We start from the raw sequence: 19314 nt of genomic DNA, 5'->3' as shown, positions 1-19314 counted from the left end.
GTCATGGGAGTCATTTAACCCCTGAATTTGACCAAGTCTGTGAAGAAAACCAAATCATCGCAATCTGTATGCCTCCGCATGCTTCTCATCTTTTACAGCCTTTGGACGTGGGTTGTTTCTCGGTTTTGAAGAGGCTTTACGGAGGGGCGGTCTCAACTTTGATGCGAAACGGAGTTAACTCCATTGACAAGGAAGATTTCCTTGAACTGATCGCAGATGCGAGAATGGGTGCTTTTAAGACTTCCACTATAAAGAATAGCTTTTTGGCTACTGGATTAGCACCATTCGATGCTAATAAGGTCATGGAAAAGCTAAATGTGCACCTGGATTCCCTCCCTCCTCTGGAGATCCTTTCTCAGCGACCAGTCTCTTCCGGTAGCGATAGTGATCCAGATACCCTTTGGACCCTTTCAAAGTTTACAAAATCGCAATCTCGGATCAAAAAAAGTCTACAATCTTCTTCTTCAATCCTTTCTTCACCAACAAAAAGGGAGATCAATAAGACTTACGAGATGACTATAAAAGTGGTCCACCACCACATTTTTCTCCAGAATCGCTGTACTCAATTGGAGGCTACCAACAAGAAACAGACCAAGAAGCGAGGGACCAAACACAAGTTTAGTACCCAGAAAGGCATCTTTGGGGGTCTAGAGGGTGGTGAGGATGATGTGGTTGTTGGGGATGAAGATAGAAGCAAAGATATATCTTTACCAGAGGTGCCTGCAAAACCGGTTACGGAACCTACTCTACCTTCTATGCCCTTGGTTCGGCGGCAGGTGACATGTTCTGGCTGTGGAATAAAAGGTCATACATATTCTAAATGCCCTACACGTGTTCAATAGCCAAACTTATGTTTTTTGGTGGTTTTAATAGTGGTTAAAAATTGAAGGTTTTTCAAGGTTTGGTGGGGTCGCTCGCGCAACCGGGTCGCCCGCGCAATCGGACTTCACGTTACGGCGGGAGCCGTTGCTTAGCAAGATTACGTACAACCTGTCTTTGCTTATTCTGACGGGAGTATATGTCCCGACAGTTAGTCCATCTTCAAACTTCAATTTATGCTACCTATGCTACTTGCTAAGCTAGATCCGTCTTCAATTTGATACCCGAAATATCCTCCAAATATCCCCGCATACATTCATCTTCTTGACATATGTATCGTTGGATCCTCCATCAATATCCCTCTTCCTCCAGCAAGTCAATCTATCCCATTCCAACGCGTGTTCCAACTTCTCAAATCACATTAGATCACGTCACTGGTCCATTCATTCCACTGGCGATATGTCTCACCAACAATCCAAAAACCAAAAACCAGAATGAATATATCCAATCCACCAAAGAGATTAGACAATATACTCATCCCACTTCCCCTCATACTACCACCATACACCCCTATACCCCCTAAATATAAAACATAGTCTCGGCAATATTAGGATGGATAACAACATCAACCATCCTAGACAAATCCGCCGTCCCCTCCGTCACACCACTAATACTCCCACCCGAAGCATCAACAGGCAAGGGGTCAAAAGATCAGAAAGAAAACACCTGGCCCTTGCACAGACCAAATCCGCATAATAAGCCGGCGGACAAACACTAACAGCCTTCGTGGCCCGCCCAAACATATAACACATCTTATGCGTCAACTCTTGCAAAACGTCCGCCGCACCTTGTCCCCCCGACTTCGCTGGGTGACGCGGGTAGAAGATCTCATCCCAGACGGTGAAATAGTGCGCTGGACGGGCAGTTCCCTGCAGTGCGGCATGGGCTTGTAGGTAGAAGTCCCAGTCGCGCGCTTCGGAGACGCCGCGGTCGACGACTGTTCCCGGGATTGGATTTTCGCGGTTGGAGTCTTGGTCGGTTGTTGGGTAGAAGCGGGTGTTGTGGCGTTTGCCGACGATGACGATTGAAAGGCGTGGGAGGCCCTTTGCTGTCAGCGTTGCTGGGTATGTCTTTTTGCAGGCGGCTTGGAGGAGGGAAGTTCCTCCTCGATGACTTTGTTGTATTGGCCTTCTGAGACGCCGTCGCGATAGATGATGATGTTCTCGGGCAGGGCCTTTTTATTGCATTTAGCCCAATGTTGAAGGCGGGAGATAAGGAGGGTTTCGAGATCGGCGACCATTTCCTGGCGCGCCCCTTGGACGCGGATTTCCGCGGGCCACTGCGCCAGGGTTGAGTCGATGGAGGCGACGATACCCGCCACGCTGGGAGCTGTGCTGGCCGAGCCTGGGGATGGGTGGGTGACATCTATGCCGACTAGCATTGTTTTTCCTTCGGATATGATGCCGAGGTCGGCGGTGCCGAGGCTTTGGTTTGCACCGCCGAGTTTGAGGTTGATTTTCAGGCCCACATTCGCGTTGTACTGGTCGTTGAAGCCGCGAAGCTTTTCAGCCAATACGTTCACGTTGCGGATGCCGCAGCGGACGTCACAGACCTGCTTAACGCAGTTGTAGATGCCTGTGTCCTTTGCGTAGAATATGCCTAGGATGAAGATTGGGTCAAACTGCTTTTGCAGGTCGAGGATGGCGTTTTCGATGTCGGCTGCGTCGTTGCGTCCTGTTAGGACTACGCTCTTGCCGCCTTTGTGGCCGTCGACTGCCATGCCCATGTCTTGAGGGTCTTGCGGAAGCCCTGGAGAGACGAGTCGAGCCCATCGGGGCCGTTAAAGATGGGACGGGCGTTTTGGTGGTCGACGTAGAGGAAGACCCAGGACTTTATTGGCTTAGCTTGGGAGAACTGGATTTGTTTCATGTTTCAGCTGCCAGCCATAGTTCGGATTTCCTTGGTTCGCTTGCCGTTCTTGTAGAAGACGCTTGGTGCTGGGAGGACGCGACCAGGAACGGTGATGAGCTCTGTGGAGGAGCTGACACCGAAGGCAGACTGCAGTTAGGTTAATAACTTTGATCAGATATCTAGAGTGAGAGTGCTGACCAGAGTGGAGTTCAAAGGCTCCAGTCCTAGGGCACCAACACCCTTAGTAACGATGGAGTGCGCGTTCTGGCCTGGCTTACGACCCATCACGGCGAAGCGGAGCATCTGGGCAGTCTGGTCACCGGACAGCTTCGACTTGGCTGGCTGACCAGGCTCGACCTCGCAGACCTCAACAGGAAGATAGACAGGCTTCTCGCGAGATCCGACATTGACCACTGGCAAACCTAGGTTCAAAGAGAGGTTGTACTCTAAGAATGAAGTCAGTATTAAAAAAGAGAAAGGTAATTGATAACTGAAGGTTTACTAACCCTTTTTGAAGAAGGCTTCAACGGTGATCCAGCGTCCAGGCTCCGCAGGACCGGCCTTGGGTGCTTTTTTCCCTTTGGGCTTTGGCGCACCGCTAGGCGGGCCAGGCTTAGGGCCAGCTTCGGCAAGGAAGAATTCCACCTCAGCAGGACCTGCACCATGGCGAGCAACCTTGGGTGCGTTGGGCGATTTACCACCGTCACCGCGGTTGGCAAGTCCATATATAGGCTTAATGCGAGGACGGGACTCACCGCGGCTGTTCTTACGGGCGATGTGCGTGATACGGACGCGGACGCTCTTGAGGAACTTCTCTAGAAGATATGTGTTCCGGCCGCCGTAGCTTTGGATCATATTGGCCAGGGGTCCTTCATCGTAGCAGGCGAGGTACTTGACCTGCACGTTCAAGAGGACGCGAGCTGTGGCGGCACGCACACTGACGAAGAATCCACGGAGAACTGACAGGCCGCCGCCGAGGTTGTATGACTCCTTGATACCTTCGCGATGACTATAGTGTCTATTAGCTCCGACAGAGACGACACTGTCGTCGGTCTTAGGGTGGTGTCCCAAGATTATGTTCAGAGCAGTGAGGATATCAGACTTAGAGTCCAAGATCGCACTGGCATTGGCGGAAGTCAAGTAGTTCAGCAAGTCAGCCGGGTTGACCTCACCAGTGTGCTGCACCGTGACCTTGTGCACACGGGGAGCTTCTGGGTAATCATCCAGCAGATTCTCCTTATATCGCACATCGAAGGAACCCTCCGTCAGCTTGACACAAGACACAAGCGTAGAGCGGAAGTCCGACGCAATGCTGCTTTTCTGCTGGGCGAAGTGCTCTTCCAACAGCAGAGACACGACCTGCCGGGCCTTTTTGCCCACTGGTGCAGTTCGGCCCGCAGCGTCGGCCGCGATCGTAATATGATAGCGGAACAGCTGCTTGTTAGGCAGGGTCAAGGGCAGGTAGTTGGCATATAAAGTCACCGGCCTGCCGACAGTGCCGTAACCAGGACGTTCGGGATATTTAGCTTGTCTGGGAGCCTTTGCACCGTTGATAGCGAGGGCTTTGGCGATATCATGCTCGGTCTTGGTAACCACGGTGCTAGGTTGTGGAATAGGCTCGCCTTGTCTGATGGATAGTTAGATCATCGAAAATTTATATAGTGAAGAGCTGACCTGAAAATGGGAGGGCCGTAGTTCATAACTCCACCGCGTCCTCCACGGCCGCGTCCACTGAAATCCCCGCGTCCACGTCCACCACCATCTCCTCTGCCGCGACCACGGAAGTCACCACGGCCACGAAAGTCACTACGACCTCTGTCACCACCGCGGCCTCGAAAGTCCCCGCGGAAACCCCCACGATCCCCATCTCCTCTGCCAGCTGGGCGGAAGGGTAAGTCACCGCGACCGCGACCGCGACCACCATCGGAGGCACGACCACGATCCCCCCGACCGCGATCACCACGTCCACGTCCTCTAGGGTTGTCACCCATGACTAAATACTCTAACAATAGATGGGATGGCTCATAAAAGGGAGGCGGGGAGGGGAGCAAAGGGAAAGGAATGGGCTTATGTGTCAACAAAAGAGGATCGAAATGTTACTACTCGGGCCCTTCCAATGCTTAGCTAAGCTAGTCGCCCCAGACACCTTCGGTGTTGGGGCTCCGGTTTTAGACCATACTTTCGGGCCCTATTTTGGTGCCTAACCATACTTTTCACCCACCTCGTAAAACGTCAATTTTCGTAGCATTTTTGTACAGCAAATTGCTGCCATAAATATTGCATTCAAAAGAGCATTGCGTAAGCTATTTAATGTAAGCAAATCAGAATGCAATACATATTATATTGGTAGGATCTTCGCAGTATTCCTCATGCTCTTGGCGTACATGCATTTCTCAGCCATTTCTCTCTCATTTTTCTCCAGTTTTAGCTCCAATTTTATCTCCACATTCCTCGCTTTCTTGATGGACTCGATTCAGGCATTGGCAGCGGTGGCATCGGTGGCGGCGGCGCCGGCGTATCTAGGCTGGCATTCACCCTCGCAAGAAGCTCTGCTGGCATAGGGTTCTTAGCCGCTTTCCTACCTAGCGATATCGCCTTCTTCTCAGCCTGATCTCTCTCTCTTTGCTCTCGCTTGCGTATATCCTTATTTGCATCGCCTTTTGTGAGTGGTCCAACTATCCTGATCTGCCGGCCAGAGGGCCTCGTCGTCCGATTGTGGGTATGGGTAAGAAGAAGCTGATTGTCGGCACGGAACTGGGCAAGGCCCTCCGTCGAATTTCCTACACTAAAGGTTAGATACACGTAAAATAACGGCGAGGAAGCGAGAAACCTACCTGCAGTGCTACAAATAAGCGTAGACCGGTGTAAAACTCTCTCCACGATAGATAGGAAGCTCTTTAGACGACGTCTCTCTCCGTCCTCGCGATGATTTCTCTCCTTAGCACTCTCATTATTCCTCTTCCTTATTGACGTGGCCGTCCGCTTAAGGGTAGCTAGACGGCGTCGAGCAGCGGCGATATCATTGAGAAGCTTCTGAGACGTCGATTTCGTGTCTAGAACGTCTCGCGGCGGTGACATAGTGATAGAGCTAGCGAGCTCGCGGTCTTGAGCTTCATCTCTGTCTCCATCTCTATCAGGAAAGCCGTCTACCCATATATCATTAGTCTCATCATTAGCATCTCTGATCTCTTGCTCCATGGCTAATTGCGCATCAATAGGGACGATTCCAGTAAGGCGAAAACCTTCCTTAATGACGTGCTCCGAGAGAGCATCCATCACCTCTCGAACCTTAACGATTTCGCGAAAAAAGTCGACTTTCCGGGATACCGAGCCACCCCATTGGACAACCTCGACATTATTTCTCCGATATAGCGCTTTATACCGTTGAAATGGAACCGAATCGAGGGGCTGGCATATATGGGAGACATGCGGCCGGAAGGCGTACGGAACAATGCGATTTTCCCAGCATTTTAGGATGAATTCAGGCGTGCAGTGAGACTTATGGCCGTCGAAAAGAAGAAGGCGATAACCTCGGCAGTGTACTCGGTCTGCTTCTTCGCGTATTGCTTTATCTCTCGGCGAATAGCTGCATCTTGGCCGTATCGACGGCGACCGCCATGGCCACGAGCTTCCGCTATCCCATCATCACTTTCGGCGTGTTTATGGCGATAGACTCGGTGGTTTGTGGCCTCGATAAATGAGTCTAGCCATTCTAATGCTGTGGTATGAGACGAATAGCCCTTTGGTGTCGGTTTTATCGTCCAATCATCAGGCATTTCGTCAATATACCAGCTTTCCTGGTGATACTGAGCTTTCACTAGAAACCACGGCGGCGTCTTCCAACCATCAGCAGCAATGCATTCAATAGCGGTAATACTTTCGCCATGGCCTCCGGTTGCAGTGAAGCTAATAGGTGAAGCAGATACCACTTTTTGAGCCTTTCCTTCGCCGATTCGGAAGCCGGTTTCATCCATGTTATAGATGTCCTTCGGTCGAAACCCATACTGCTTAATACACTGCTCTAGGCGGTCATACCACATCTCCGTAAGACCTACGTCCTCGGCGCCCATTCGCTTCGGGTCCTTCGGCTTCTGCTTAATAAAATGGAGGTGGGGTGTAAGCTTTGGCAGTCGCTTAGTGAATGCGAGGCCCCAGCCATGCCAAAGAGGCTTCCTGTCCGGGGGTAGAATCCAAGTGAGGCAGGGGCTCCGGGGATGCGAAATCCCGGTCAGTTGTGGCACTGCCAGGCGCCATACTGTGTTCCTGTGTATCATCCACCCCATCCATCCATCTTGTACTAGTGGGCCATTGTGTGGCAGATTATCACTTTCGACTTTTACTTCTTCTTTCTCGAAAGCGGCATCGGTATTGAAATAATAGTAACCTTTTTTCTAGAAGCAAGGAAAAGGTTATGAGGAAGGCTCAATATCAACTATTGCTTCATTCTTATACTTATACTACATGCCGTCTATGAACAGTGGACGCACTTGTACCGCGTAGTCCCAAGTGTCGTAAAGGGATCATCTGAGCAAGTCAAGGAGACACGAGCTTTGACCAGATATTGTCGATGTGTTGGCCCGAGAATCTCCTGGGTCTCCGAAACTGGATACCACGCTCCAATTGTTGTCAGCGGAGCTTGTCTCAAAACCGAAGATTCTGACCGAATACACGAGTGTGGAACCCGTAGTTGAAATGTTGGCGGTGGGTACAGTAACGGAAAGTCGTTATTCCGAAATGAAAGATTCGTTTACGACGTCGCAGATTCTCCTTTTTTACTTTCGATTAAGTGTTAAGGTACTGTACGCTCAAAGTCGTGGTCGTGAAATTATGCCTACCCCTTTCAACGAAATGGCCGATGATGGAAACCATCAAACTATTGCTAAAATAGTACACAACTTCGTCGCTCGGCCTGATAAGAAAAGTCTCAATCCTCTTAGACTTGCCAGTCTCTCTGTTTCCGAATTCTCGACCGAATTGGCGAACCATTTATCCACTATAAATGAGGGTGGCAGTATTGCCCTTGGCCGTGGAGAAAAATTGGCCAGCATTAGCCTAAGCAAGAGCTTAGAGAGCCTTTTCTCAACCTCAACACCACACGTGACCGAAAGGCCGCCGTTGACTTGGACGAAGCTTGTGCTTTTCGCAGGTCCCAATTTTGAGGGCCCAACGCAGCTTAAAATTGACAATTCCAGCGTTGAGCTGCCCGAGTACGACCTCAAACTCTTACGGTCTGGTCGGCCTTGGCGGTTTCTCTCCCCTTGGCCAGACAGAGACGATTGCACGAAGGAGCTTCAGTCGAGCGAGACTGCGCTGCAGGAGCTTTCCAGTGCTCGGAAAGTAATAGACGAGGGTGAGTGTCTTGGAAATATGGCTTAACGATGTTATATGGGAAGCTGAAACCGATTATTATAGTCTTGGCACAAATCTTACTTGTCGAACAACGTCTCCGGAATCATCGGGGTTTAGTGTCTCAAATTTTTGAGAGTAGGGACCACGCCATCCACCGAGGTAAAATTTCAATCTGTGACGGGGCTCAGCCTTTTGCTCAGCCTTTTGTTCCAACTCAAGGAGCTTTTGGTCCAGGGCCCTTGGCAGAAGGTGACAGCATAAGATACCGAGATTCACCAACCATCCCTGTACCTATCCATTATACTAGCAAAGCCGGATCGGCGCAGCCAGTTAACGAAGACCCGAATGATCAAGCTCCGTTAGAAGATGCCACTGTGCGGAATCCTACTCAACACGATGACTTTGGGCATGCAGACGGCACAAGGCCAGAGTCCAGGTTACACACATCTGACTTTATTCAAAATCTGAGCGAGTAAGTGCAGCATATACCGGGGCTTGGATGTGCGTTTATTAACTAACATGTGAAAGAATTCTAGATGATCCAAACAGTTGGGAAGCCATGCGCCGGTCAGAAGATGGGAAATCTGTCTTGGTCGGCGAAGAAAGCATATTTCCTGCACACATGCTTGCAAAGATGTCCACAAAAAGCTACCAATCTCTTATCCGACGGCTTTATTACTATGGCTTTCACAAAATTGGGGGTGCCTACCATCACAATTCATTCATTCGTGGTCAGCCTAGCTCCATACGACCGGCTCGAGAGATGAGTCACAGCCCCTCACTTCCTTCGCCTTTACATAAAAGCAGTTCTCAAGGTGGGCCTCGTTATAAAGTGATCAAAAGAAAGCGGAAAAGGGATAGCGTTTAAAAAATTATCCCAGTGGTGAAATAGGCTATGCCAGTAGCTATTTCTCTACTTCAATCAAGGCTAATGCTCTCAAACGTTTGGTACGATTCGCTGGTTTAGACCCTTTATAGATACGACAAAAGGAGTACCGTCTGTTCGTTCCCATCTGTGTGCGCGCTATTCCCCTAATAACAGATTCTAGAATCAGAGCGATGTCAGGCTTTGGAAGACGGGATTTCCGTAACTTGATTGGTAAATCTGATAGAAGTTCGTCATCTTGACCCTGGGAGTCCTCTTGCTCCCAGTGGCTTTGTTATGGCTTCTGGGAGCACGTAAGCCGCCATTAGGAGTTATAGCCACCTGGAAACCCGAGGCAGCTTCTAGGCTTTTTCCGCAACCTGAAGGCTCTGGTACAGCTCCTGGGAGCACAGAAGCCACTTCTAGGAGCCAAATAGTCCGCAGGAAACCTGACGTAACTTTTCTGAGGCCTTCTTTTCTCGTCTCAGAGAACCAAAGCCGCATTCTTGTTGATAGCTTCATTAGCTCATCGAAACTTAAGCGTAGTTTCTGGTATTATGAATTGGCCTTCTCTGAATAGTCAATGACTCAGACTCGAGCGCAGTGAAGGGATCTTGTGACGGCTCTACAGAGACAGACAGAGATGACGCTAGGACCCAGCAGCAAGGCCCCAGAAGTGCAACAGCTCCCAGATCCAGGCGATGTGTTCCCCAAAGCCGTTCATTATTCATTCAGCAGCTGTGTGAGGGTCTCACGCATCCGTTGATGACGACAGCGTGTTCCTGATAAATAATCAATATCCAGGAAAGCTAATTCCGATTCTAGATACAAGACGTAGCGCGAGGAAGCAACGGAGGCACCATGTGGGTCCCACAGATCATATCTCCGTTCATTCTGTATGCTTCATGAATATCCCTGCCACCAGATCTGGAAGCTACGACGCCTCTGGGACACTAACTTAGGGTCCTAGAGTCAATAGCTTGCCTTTTGAGGTCGCGGAAAGCCCTCACAAGACACATTCACCAGACTGCGTCGAAATCTTCGTCATTCGATCACTCCTAGAAGCCCAAATCATCGCTCCAGAAATTAAACAAATCGTCAACAGGAACGCTGCTTTGATTCCCCGAGGTGGGGATACCAGACCCCAGAAGCTGCATCGCGTTTCCTGGGGGTTACGTGGCTCCTAGAAGCTGCTTCTTTGCTCCCAAAAACGTTTCTAGGGCCCCCCGGGAGCAAGAGAACTCCTAGGACCAAGATGTGTGTTCCTGGCACTGATAGGGCCGTCAACAGGAATGTAACCGGTTTCGTGATAGTGATGGTGGATAGTCTTACAAGCTACGTACGATTTGCTGGGGCTATGGTATTTCCAGAGTCACCGTTTTGAAGTCTTTACGAAGACCAAGTTTGATCGATGTTTACACAGAGTAAGTCGTTGTTCGACAGCCCCGGAAAATGTGTCCGATGTCTTGGGAGTAACCCAGCCCCTGGAATCACCCTGAGCTCCAAGGGTCTTCTGCCTTTTTAAAAACTTGCATCAGGTATTCTGGGGTTGGATTGGTCGCTGCATATACCATATTAGTGCACCTCGTGGAAGAACATTTGACCCGGACGTGACGTCGTGGGTGAAGAAATTCATAAATACATGCTTCCCATCCTACTCTTTCCACAATTAGGCTCCTCAGTGCCACCTTCTGCCTTGAGAGGATGATAACCACTCTTTTTTGATGATGACGATACTCTCAAACCTTGAATACCATATTCATAGGAACTGACTTAAGCAGTTCGGCTTTAGTGGATTCGATGCCTGACTTTCGATTGTAACTTACAATGTCATCCCCAGTTATATGTTACTCTGAAAAGGGAACTTGAAAGCAAACTCAACCTCTCCCAAAATATTCCTCCCATTTCTGTCTAGCACCCTGCCATTGAATACCGCGTTCGCCTCCGGACCGTACATTCTCTTCCACAAAACAACCGAGCGATCTTCATTATGGGTATCCGACTTGAATTCCATGGCCGTATCATGCTCTGAAAATTTGATCGTGTGGGGTTCTCCTGAAGCGTCGATGTAGGGTAGGGTAGAGCCGGGCCGTATGTCTTGGTAAAGATCATCCCAATCGATCGCAAAAGAGGAAGATTCCACGGTACACATGTATTTCGACCGTTGAGTCTCCATTTGAGGATGTCGATGTCTCAAGTATACGCCCGTACCCTTTAACCACATCACCGGCATGCTCGTATCGGGGTCTCTGTACATGTATTTGCTCTCCACAGGCTGGACTAAGGCGTCAAATGGCTCTTCAGATGCCGCGAGCTCTGTTGGCGCTTCGTACGTGGGCTGGTTGGGCCGTATTGCCACGATCCAAATTTCAGGCGTATGTATGAGTCCGCCATTGGTCTCTAGCTCCGCAATTCGACTGCCCCAGTACGTCGCCGGACGTTGGATTCTCTCCATTAAATCCAGAATATCGCTACCAAGAATTGACTTGCAGTCCCTTCTTGATCAGTGGCTCAAAGTAGACCATGAAAGGGTCCTGCTCCCTGAGCGGATTCAGATATCTGCTGGCGTAGAGGAATTGTTCTGTGACTCCGAGCAGGTGCGCTATTAAAGAGATTTCCGTGGCGGTGAGTCCACTCAACAAGGGGGTCGGCTAGCTCGTAATACTCGCTCTCCGTCATAACCAACTCAAAGATAGACCCGATGACGTTACGATATCTTTGGGGTATTGGAAATATGTATACCCATGCCTTTGGCTTCATGTCTGGATGCGGTGGGGCAATTGTGGCCGGCTTGCAGAGAGCATGCGGTGTAGCTTTTGAGGGATGTTTGCATGCGCCAAGCCGATATGAACATCAGTTCCTTCAGTTGATAGATGATATGCAGGAAATTTTGCTAGGATATACAAAGGAGCGTACGTGCTACTTATATTACGGCGTCTAGCCCGCAATCTTGTAGTTGCCTTGACCAATACACGCTTGATGTTGTTCTTTGGCCCCGTAAGAGCTATTCCATTGGATGTGACGCGAGTGAGTCGCGCTAAGGCCTTGGCGGTGGGACTAGGAAACAATTGCCGGACGTGTATTGGTTAAGACAATTTCGAGGTTTCGGGCTAGACGTACACACAGAACACCGACACTTCCTGGCTCAGGAGGGCTACAGCCTATCGGCCAGGATGGCGCCGCCCTTCCAAGGCTTCCAACACCCATGGGTTGGCGAGACCTGCTTGCAATCTAGTTCTGAAGCTGCCACTCCTGTTCCATTTACGACACAGTTAATGTAATTTATGTTGGAATCGGCCGAACTGATCCTAGGAGCTGCCACGCTTTTTGTGAGGGGCCCCGCCAGGCGTTAGTCTTCAATATAATTACGAGAAATGTGAACAAGGCGCCATGTGGGTGCGATTCAAACAACGTAGTCAGCCTTGACAGTAGGCATTTGAGATCAGAATTCATGGAATTATCGGCTCCATGATACGTGGACCCGGAGTCTTCGTAAGGAAGGAGTTGAAGGATGCAGGGGGAAAATTCTCAATCCGGTAAACGGCTCCATTACTAGCAGCCAAGTGCGATAAACCAAACCAAGAAAAATTGGATTCACCGCATTGCAGTCGGAAGCCTTCAATTTGATTATGGGTTGCTTATGCCTGCGAAACCCAAACAGGGATTCAGGCCCCTAGCGGCTCTCCAAATAGGAATGGTCCAGCTTTCATGCCCTCCAAGCTAGCTCGGCAGCTAGGTCAGGGCAGTGACTTTTCCCTACGATTGATCTGTTGCTCTTGTGTTTAAAACAATCCCTTGCCCTCCTACTATTTGGACGTTCAAACTTTACCCATCCATGAATAACACAATGGACGCAAAGGTCGACTTTTCGGTTCCAACTTACGCCGACCAATATTATGGAGAGTTCCAAGCACTCTGCCCTAACGATAGAGAAGTGCTCTACAACCACTTTCTGGCGACTGCGAAACTGAGATTGGAAAACAAACCACATTGGTGGCCAAGCGCCGTTGATTGGAATTTTATTAATGACGAGGTTTTGGCTGCTGTGAAATCGAGACTGGAAGAGGAACCTAGGTGGTGGCCCACTAGCGTTGAACGGGGCTTCAAAGACGCCTCAGGTATGCAAGAATCCGGTCAGTCTTACGTCGTGCACTCTTTTTAACACTAATACTAATGTATGTCCAGAGAAATCCGAAGTCCTAGCATGCGTTATGAGAAACTACGACCACCAGGACCTTGCGAGAGTACTCGACAAAGTTAGCGGGGAGCTTTATACAACAAATTGTTTCACAATAGTCGACCGGTTATTCACAATTGGGGACCCTCAATCTAACAACTCTCAAGAGATCTTGAGTACGGTCCAGAACTGAGAAATCGTTACCAGCTTGCTGATGACTCCTTGTTAGGGCCCCAAAACCGAGCCATCGGCCCAAAGACCGCCCTGCGAGAGTCCCTGCCGATAAAAATATTTGCACTGCGGAATCAGCAATCCACGAGTCATAGCACGTTCCGTAGCGGTCGTCCGGGATATGTTGGCTTCCGGAAAAATACCGGAGCAAGAACTTACGCCACGCCCGTCGATGTTAGTAGCAAGGCTGCACTCGTAAACCCACTTTACGTGCGGGTGCTAGAGGTCGAATACCACTGCAGGGAGTTGCATACAACCCAACCCCAACTTGCAAATCTCAGGCACGGTTTCTCCATCGACATAGCTTCTTACTCCCAACAGGGCGATCTGTTGTATGTGATTCCTCGGTCCAAGTGATAAGAAAGGAAATTGAAAGACTAAACAATGCGCTAGGACAAGCAGGCAATCGCTCCAAGCAAACCATGCGAATTCGGAACTGATTCTGGCAGATTCTCAAGGTAACAAGATACCTCTTGAGCCTGTCATTGGTATTTGCATTACCCGTGCTCCCGTGATTGGCGAGCTGTTTGTCGTCGAGCTCGAAGACCGTCGGAAAACTCAAGAAGCGTCATATTATATGTATGTTCAATCCCTGGGACGACAATATAACGCACAAACTAACCTGCAACATCAAAGGGCATATTCAATCACCATGGCCCAAATTTCCGAAAATGGGAAGTCCCTTATTTGCTTTTCGTCGGATTGGGACAAGGTCTCGAATACTATCATATCGATGGAAGTCTTCAAGAGAAGCGCCCAAATTGGAAAGCAAAGTATAGCTACAGCACAAGCTATTACTCCTCTCCCAACTGAACCTAAAGGACAAAATGCAGAATCAAATCACAACCTATGAATCAGCATAAATCTATCAGGACACCCATCCAGTCTAACTCAATGCATTGCTGTCCACGTCTCCATCTAATTTGCCCTCAATACGTATAATGTTCAAAAAGGAAATGAAACCAGACATTGAAAAACATAACTAATAGAAAGCCAAAAATTCCATGCACCTGCAAAATAGTGAAGGGTATGTTTGGTACATCCCGAGAGTTGCACTTGTTCTTCATATTTCCTCAATCCGCGGAACAATCAGAAGAAGGTGCGGTCTGGAAGGTAGCCAAGGATGACTCCGACACTGATGACGAAGACTTCGGTGTCGTCAAAGCGGAGGACGCCTTGGTGGAGGATATCGTGTCAGGAGCAATACATCGGCTGCCATGCTTGAGTCCGTTGTCTAATGTACATGACGACGTTTCTCCTTGGTGATTGGAGAAGGTGACCACCCCCGTATCCTTCACCTGAATCCATGCAGCTGACGAATTGTCTTCCGTGCCACAAGCCTCTACCCCGTGCACAGGATAGCGATGGGTGCGGTCTCCGACTTCGTTCACCGCTGCGAGTTTGTTAGTAACTCTTTTTGCTGACTCTTATGCCAGAAGTCCACTTACTTGAGCATTTTTCTCCCTCAAGCTGGCCAAAGAATGCTGAAGGTCCCGTGCAGCCGTGGTTGTCATAGGACCATATCGCGCATTGACCATCAATATCAATGATCTCAAGGGTGCCGCCGAGAGATACGCTTGCATAGGCACTGGCGAGAATCATAACGATGGAGAAACGCATTTTCCTTGTCTTAGACGAATTACAGGAACTTAAAATTCGAAAATATTGTGTGTTGCGTCTTGTGTCCTGTATTTCTTAACCGATTGATTTGGCGTTGTGTGTAGTCGAGCAAAACGAGGAAGGATGACAGAGGCTTTTATAGAATTACCGAGATTTCTGAGAGCCTTCAGATCGTCTGTAGGGGGCACATATTGAATTAAAAATGTCAGTCGGCTGACCAAAGTTGAGGTGCATGGGAGATTAACACTTTGGCAAGTATGGTCGGATATTGAGGCTCACTATGCGGTCAGGAATCGGTTAGATCAGTTTAGGCCAGCTAAGACAACTTGATGCTTGCCCAATAACCCTTGACGTATCTAGGGCTAGAACATGCGGGCAACCTTTTCAGAACAGATGAGCTCCGGAGTTCTGAGGTACTTCCTTTCAACATCTCACCAGATCACACCTCACAACCCGGCCGAAGGAAAATGGCTTGTTACAGCTTTATGGCGTGTCGTCGTGGCTGAAGAAGTGAGGACTGGATATGCACTTGGACACTTGTGGCGTAGCAGGCCATTATCGAAGTGATGTGCCGCGTCTACGATAACGCGGGGCACGAAATGCACAACCATAGATTTCGACCTTGGTTTTTGTCCATTCTGATAGAGCTATGCTATTCATAACCGAGGACCCATGTATCCAATTACGAGGCGTATCAGGTCGCGTGTGGCCGGCGGTCTTGTTCCGGAAGTAGGCCGCGCTAGCCTTTGTCCCTATAACAGTCCCTACAACATACTGTGTTGAACGATTTAATTCATGTTTCTGAGGCACTACAACACGGTGCGGGTGAGTTGCCTCTGGCTATTTGTTAGCCTTTTCGTCTCTTCAACCCAACAGTTCGCTGCATACTGTATGTTGTGGCCGGCAGCCGCAATTTGCCGAGGCCATGAAACATGTACTGATAAAACAGAATGCCCTTGAACCTTACTCCTGTGCTTCCAAGTAGCATCCTGCATCACTAAAATGAAATATAACCCGCCAAAAAGCACATGGATAGCAGAAAGCATATTCATATTTTTTACTTTGGGAGATATGGGACATCCTCTCCCACCATTACTATATAGCCTATGATCCCCCAGCTTGGCCATGGGCTCTGAAAGTTTCTTTCTCGCAACCCTGACCTTTGGCTTTTCGAAGTGTCTAAAAACCATGTCCTCTCAATCCACCACAACCATGGATGGAGAATTTAAACGCCTCAAAAGTATCCAGATGAATAAGCTGGACAAGAACATTATGGCTTTCCTCGAAGCAACTCACAAGTCGGTCCAATCCCATGGCATATGCAACTCAAGGGGCCCTTTCAAGAGGTCTCTCATCCATTACGCCGCTATGGGGGACTGTACTGAGCTTCTCTTACAACTTCTGGATATAGACGCCCCAATAGACGACCACGATCAAAACAAACGTACCCCTCTCTCCTGGGCTGCTGAGTATGGCTCTTACAACGCAACGAAAATTCTAGTGGAAAACGGAGCCCAAGTACCAGCAATGAAATAGAACAAAGACGTGGTTGTTGAGATATAACATTGTAGTATATCGCATTTACTATGGTGTTTTGAGATGGCCCACTCGCTTGCAGACCACGTTAGATGGTGTATACCAGATATATCAGGCATGAATCAGTCAGCTTGAATCCTTCCTCAAAAGGAGTATAGTTCAGGGGAAATCCTTCCATTTAAATAGGGTCTCTTTCTCGTTGAGAAAGAGACCAGACTTAAACACCTCTCTGGAATAGACTGTTTTGCATGCTTCATTCATCCTCCATCATTAGACATTCTAAATTTCAACACACTCTCTTCCACTGATTCAACAAGGTCATCCACCAAACAAAGCTGATAGCCAAGGCAAATTCGTATCCATCGAGAATGGCTTCACTCATGTCTTCCCTCAAGCACAGCTCACGAATCTGGAACCGCATGACTATCAGATTGGAATTCTGGAGATAGCGCATTCGGCAAACTTGAAGTTTATCCTTCTCGGTGCGAAGAAAGAGAAGCAAACAAACGTCTCAGCGGAACCCTCTTTAACCTCCGCCACTTTCTTCCAACCGCTGGTCAACCGAATTCTGGGTATCCGACTCGGTCGTTCTTGATTCAAGATCAATTGAAGAGGCTAAATCGGTACTCAAGGTCGTGCGTCCAGAGAGCCCTGATGAGGCAACGTATGTCTGTGTTGGCCTTCCAGTCACAATCTTCGGGCCCTTATTCAACACGCTGGTTTTGAGATGGAACGGGAGTGCGGAGTGCGGCTTCCTTCAAGTACTCCAATGGATTCATTTGGATATATTCCACAGTGGACCCGACAAAGTTTAAGATTGACGCGGGCGAATCTTCCAGTTTAACCAAACACACGTCCCACATTCAAGGTCTTTTTAGATCAGGCAAAACTCGACTATGACCATGTACCTCTTCCGAGAGATATTGGTATTAATGACACTGTAGGTCATACGACGGCTCGGACTCTTGAACGTCCGACGCAGTTCGGAACATAACTTGTCTGAAAAGTAAACCCCACTGACCATCACTCAATGTGACGGCGTGACCAATTGCGGACTTCAAACGAACGGACATTGACGGCTCCACCCTCGGTGACAAACGGGGACAAAGGCCGATCGGACTGTTTTGTGGCCGAAGGTCCATTTGTGCATGATTCCTTACAGTACGGAAAAAGCGGATGTACCCCCCTCCGGATGAGATTTTTACTACTCAACGTGGCAGTCTTGCTCCACACGACGTCGGTGGAGCGGTCTGCGACGAGACAGACTAGAAAATTGACCACATGTAGAGATGATCTGCACTGAAGTTCAATCTATTTAAGAGAGATCACGCCATCCGTCTCCAGAACGTAGTCATCTCTCGTCTTCTCATTGCACCGCATCAACTTAAGCTTAAATCCGACCATTCAAAGTGTGTACAAGCAACAACAAAACCATACACAATGGCTATCACCAGGCCCGAACAAAATGACCAGCCCAATCGCCTCCTTCTCATCAGTGTACCCCGCACAGCCTCCAACCTGTTGCTGAAGATCCTCAACATCCCAAACCAACCAAACGTCTTAACTAGCCCAAAGGGCGGCTACTTCTTCTTCGATGCCTTCGTGGCGGCCGGCAAAGAAAGCCGCCTAAACAAACCGCTCTCACAATGGACTGACAACGATAAAACCGAAGTCCAAAACGCCTTCCAAGTCAGCCTCGACAACTTGGAAGCCTACTCAGCACGCGCCCGCGCCGAGAACAAAATCATGTTCGCCAAAGAACACGCCTTCTGGTTCACAAACCCTGGCGTCTTCACCAGCATGCGTGACGGCTCCAATAAAGCAGACGATATGAAGACTTTCCACGTCACCACGCCGGACAGCTACGGCGCCCCGACCTTCTCCGCGCACAACGATACCATCCTTCCAGATCCGTATTTACGCACGTGGAAGCTGGCTTTCATCATCCGTCACCCAGCACTGGCATGGCCATCCTTGTATCGGGCCATGCAGAAGATATCGCAGGCTGGTTATATCGACGAAGATGGTATAAAGGGTATGGGAATGGCAAACATGAGTATGTCGTGGACACGCCAGCTGTTCGACTGGGCGATGGAGCAGCCGGATGTGCCAAGTCAGCCGTTGGTTATTGATGCCAATGATGTGATCCATAACCCTGCTGTTATGGTGCGTTTCTGTGAGCTTGCTGGGCTTGATACTGGGTCTATGCAGTTTGAGTGGGGTGGGAATGGGGTTATTGAGAAGAAGTCTGAGACTTGGTCGGCGGGCGCGAGTGAGGGAGATGCAGCGGAAATTGAGAGGCAGAGGAGTGCTGCTGCTATTATGCTTTCTACGCTTGAGGCGTCCACTGGTATTGTTAAGGATAAAGCGCCTGCTGGTGTTGATGTTGATGTTGAGGTTGCGAAGTGGAAGGTTGAGTTTGGGGATGAGGTTGCTGCTGTGCTTGAGAAGGCTACTAGGGATGCGATGGATGATTATGAGTATTTGAAGGAGCGGAGGGTTACGGTGTAGGTTAGAATTTTAGGTGGGATCTCTGGTTGACAGTTGGATATTTTTACGTGCCTACAGGAAGATGTTTACCGATATATGCTGAGACTTGATACCTATTAACGGTTATGATATGCGAATACGGGAGGGCCGGCCCGGATTTTACACCTTAGGGTTCATTTTTAATGCGATTCGATGTTATCTTCCCGGATGAATTATATGACTAAAGGTGTCAAGAAATACTAACGTATTCCACAAGCGAGTGGATCACACAGGCAAGTGGATCACCGCAAAACACATAGTAAATGCGATAAATTAC

General features: G+C 49.1%; 8 protein-coding genes across 8 annotated transcripts; 3 read left to right on the top strand and 5 right to left on the bottom strand.

Moving 5' to 3' along the window:
• Window positions 1-1453: 1453 nt before the first annotated feature.
• Window positions 1454-2605, bottom strand: N7446_014059 (uncharacterized protein; the record flags this gene model as incomplete). The annotated part of the gene is made up of 3 exons (XM_058522798.1): window positions 1454-1486; window positions 1563-1922; window positions 1994-2605. The coding sequence occupies 3 exons, from the start codon at window positions 2603-2605 to the stop codon at window positions 1454-1456; spliced, it is 1005 nt and encodes a 334-aa protein (XP_058364891.1).
• A 146-nt stretch (window positions 2606-2751) lies between these two features.
• On the bottom strand, window positions 2752-4721 carry N7446_014058 (uncharacterized protein; the record flags this gene model as incomplete). Its single annotated transcript, XM_058522797.1, has 4 exons — window positions 2752-2877; window positions 2929-3176; window positions 3237-4357; window positions 4405-4721. The coding sequence occupies 4 exons, from the start codon at window positions 4719-4721 to the stop codon at window positions 2752-2754; spliced, it is 1812 nt and encodes a 603-aa protein (XP_058364890.1).
• Window positions 4722-5166: 445 nt separating this feature from the next.
• Window positions 5167-6006, bottom strand: N7446_014057 (uncharacterized protein; the record flags this gene model as incomplete). The annotated part of the gene is made up of 2 exons (XM_058522796.1): window positions 5167-5510; window positions 5565-6006. 2 exons carry the CDS (start codon window positions 6004-6006, stop codon window positions 5167-5169), a joined length of 786 nt encoding a protein of 261 aa, XP_058364889.1.
• A 1551-nt stretch (window positions 6007-7557) lies between these two features.
• Window positions 7558-8947, top strand: N7446_014056 (uncharacterized protein; the record flags this gene model as incomplete). The annotated part of the gene is made up of 3 exons (XM_058522795.1): window positions 7558-8080; window positions 8143-8551; window positions 8608-8947. 3 exons carry the CDS (start codon window positions 7558-7560, stop codon window positions 8945-8947), a joined length of 1272 nt encoding a protein of 423 aa, XP_058364888.1.
• Window positions 8948-10784: 1837 nt separating this feature from the next.
• N7446_014055 (uncharacterized protein) lies at window positions 10785-11399 on the bottom strand (the record flags this gene model as incomplete). Its single annotated transcript, XM_058522794.1, has 1 exon — window positions 10785-11399. One exon carries the CDS (start codon window positions 11397-11399, stop codon window positions 10785-10787), a length of 615 nt encoding a protein of 204 aa, XP_058364887.1.
• A 1392-nt stretch (window positions 11400-12791) lies between these two features.
• On the top strand, window positions 12792-13314 carry N7446_014054 (uncharacterized protein; the record flags this gene model as incomplete). The annotated part of the gene is made up of 2 exons (XM_058522793.1): window positions 12792-13077; window positions 13130-13314. The coding sequence occupies 2 exons, from the start codon at window positions 12792-12794 to the stop codon at window positions 13312-13314; spliced, it is 471 nt and encodes a 156-aa protein (XP_058364886.1).
• A 1111-nt stretch (window positions 13315-14425) lies between these two features.
• N7446_014053 (uncharacterized protein) lies at window positions 14426-14972 on the bottom strand (the record flags this gene model as incomplete). The annotated part of the gene is made up of 2 exons (XM_058522792.1): window positions 14426-14745; window positions 14801-14972. 2 exons carry the CDS (start codon window positions 14970-14972, stop codon window positions 14426-14428), a joined length of 492 nt encoding a protein of 163 aa, XP_058364885.1.
• A 2976-nt stretch (window positions 14973-17948) lies between these two features.
• On the top strand, window positions 17949-19019 carry N7446_014052 (uncharacterized protein; the record flags this gene model as incomplete). The annotated part of the gene is made up of 1 exon (XM_058522791.1): window positions 17949-19019. One exon carries the CDS (start codon window positions 17949-17951, stop codon window positions 19017-19019), a length of 1071 nt encoding a protein of 356 aa, XP_058364884.1.
• Between the last annotated feature and the right edge of the window lie 295 nt (window positions 19020-19314).

The sequence above is a fragment of the Penicillium canescens genome (assembly GCF_028828765.1).
Source record: "Penicillium canescens strain IBT 15451 chromosome Unknown utg000012l_segment0_segment0, whole genome shotgun sequence".
NCBI lineage: Eukaryota > Fungi > Ascomycota > Eurotiomycetes > Eurotiales > Aspergillaceae > Penicillium > Penicillium canescens.
The sequence above is the reverse complement of the archived record's forward strand: the minus strand, read 5'-3'. Positions and strand labels throughout refer to the sequence as shown.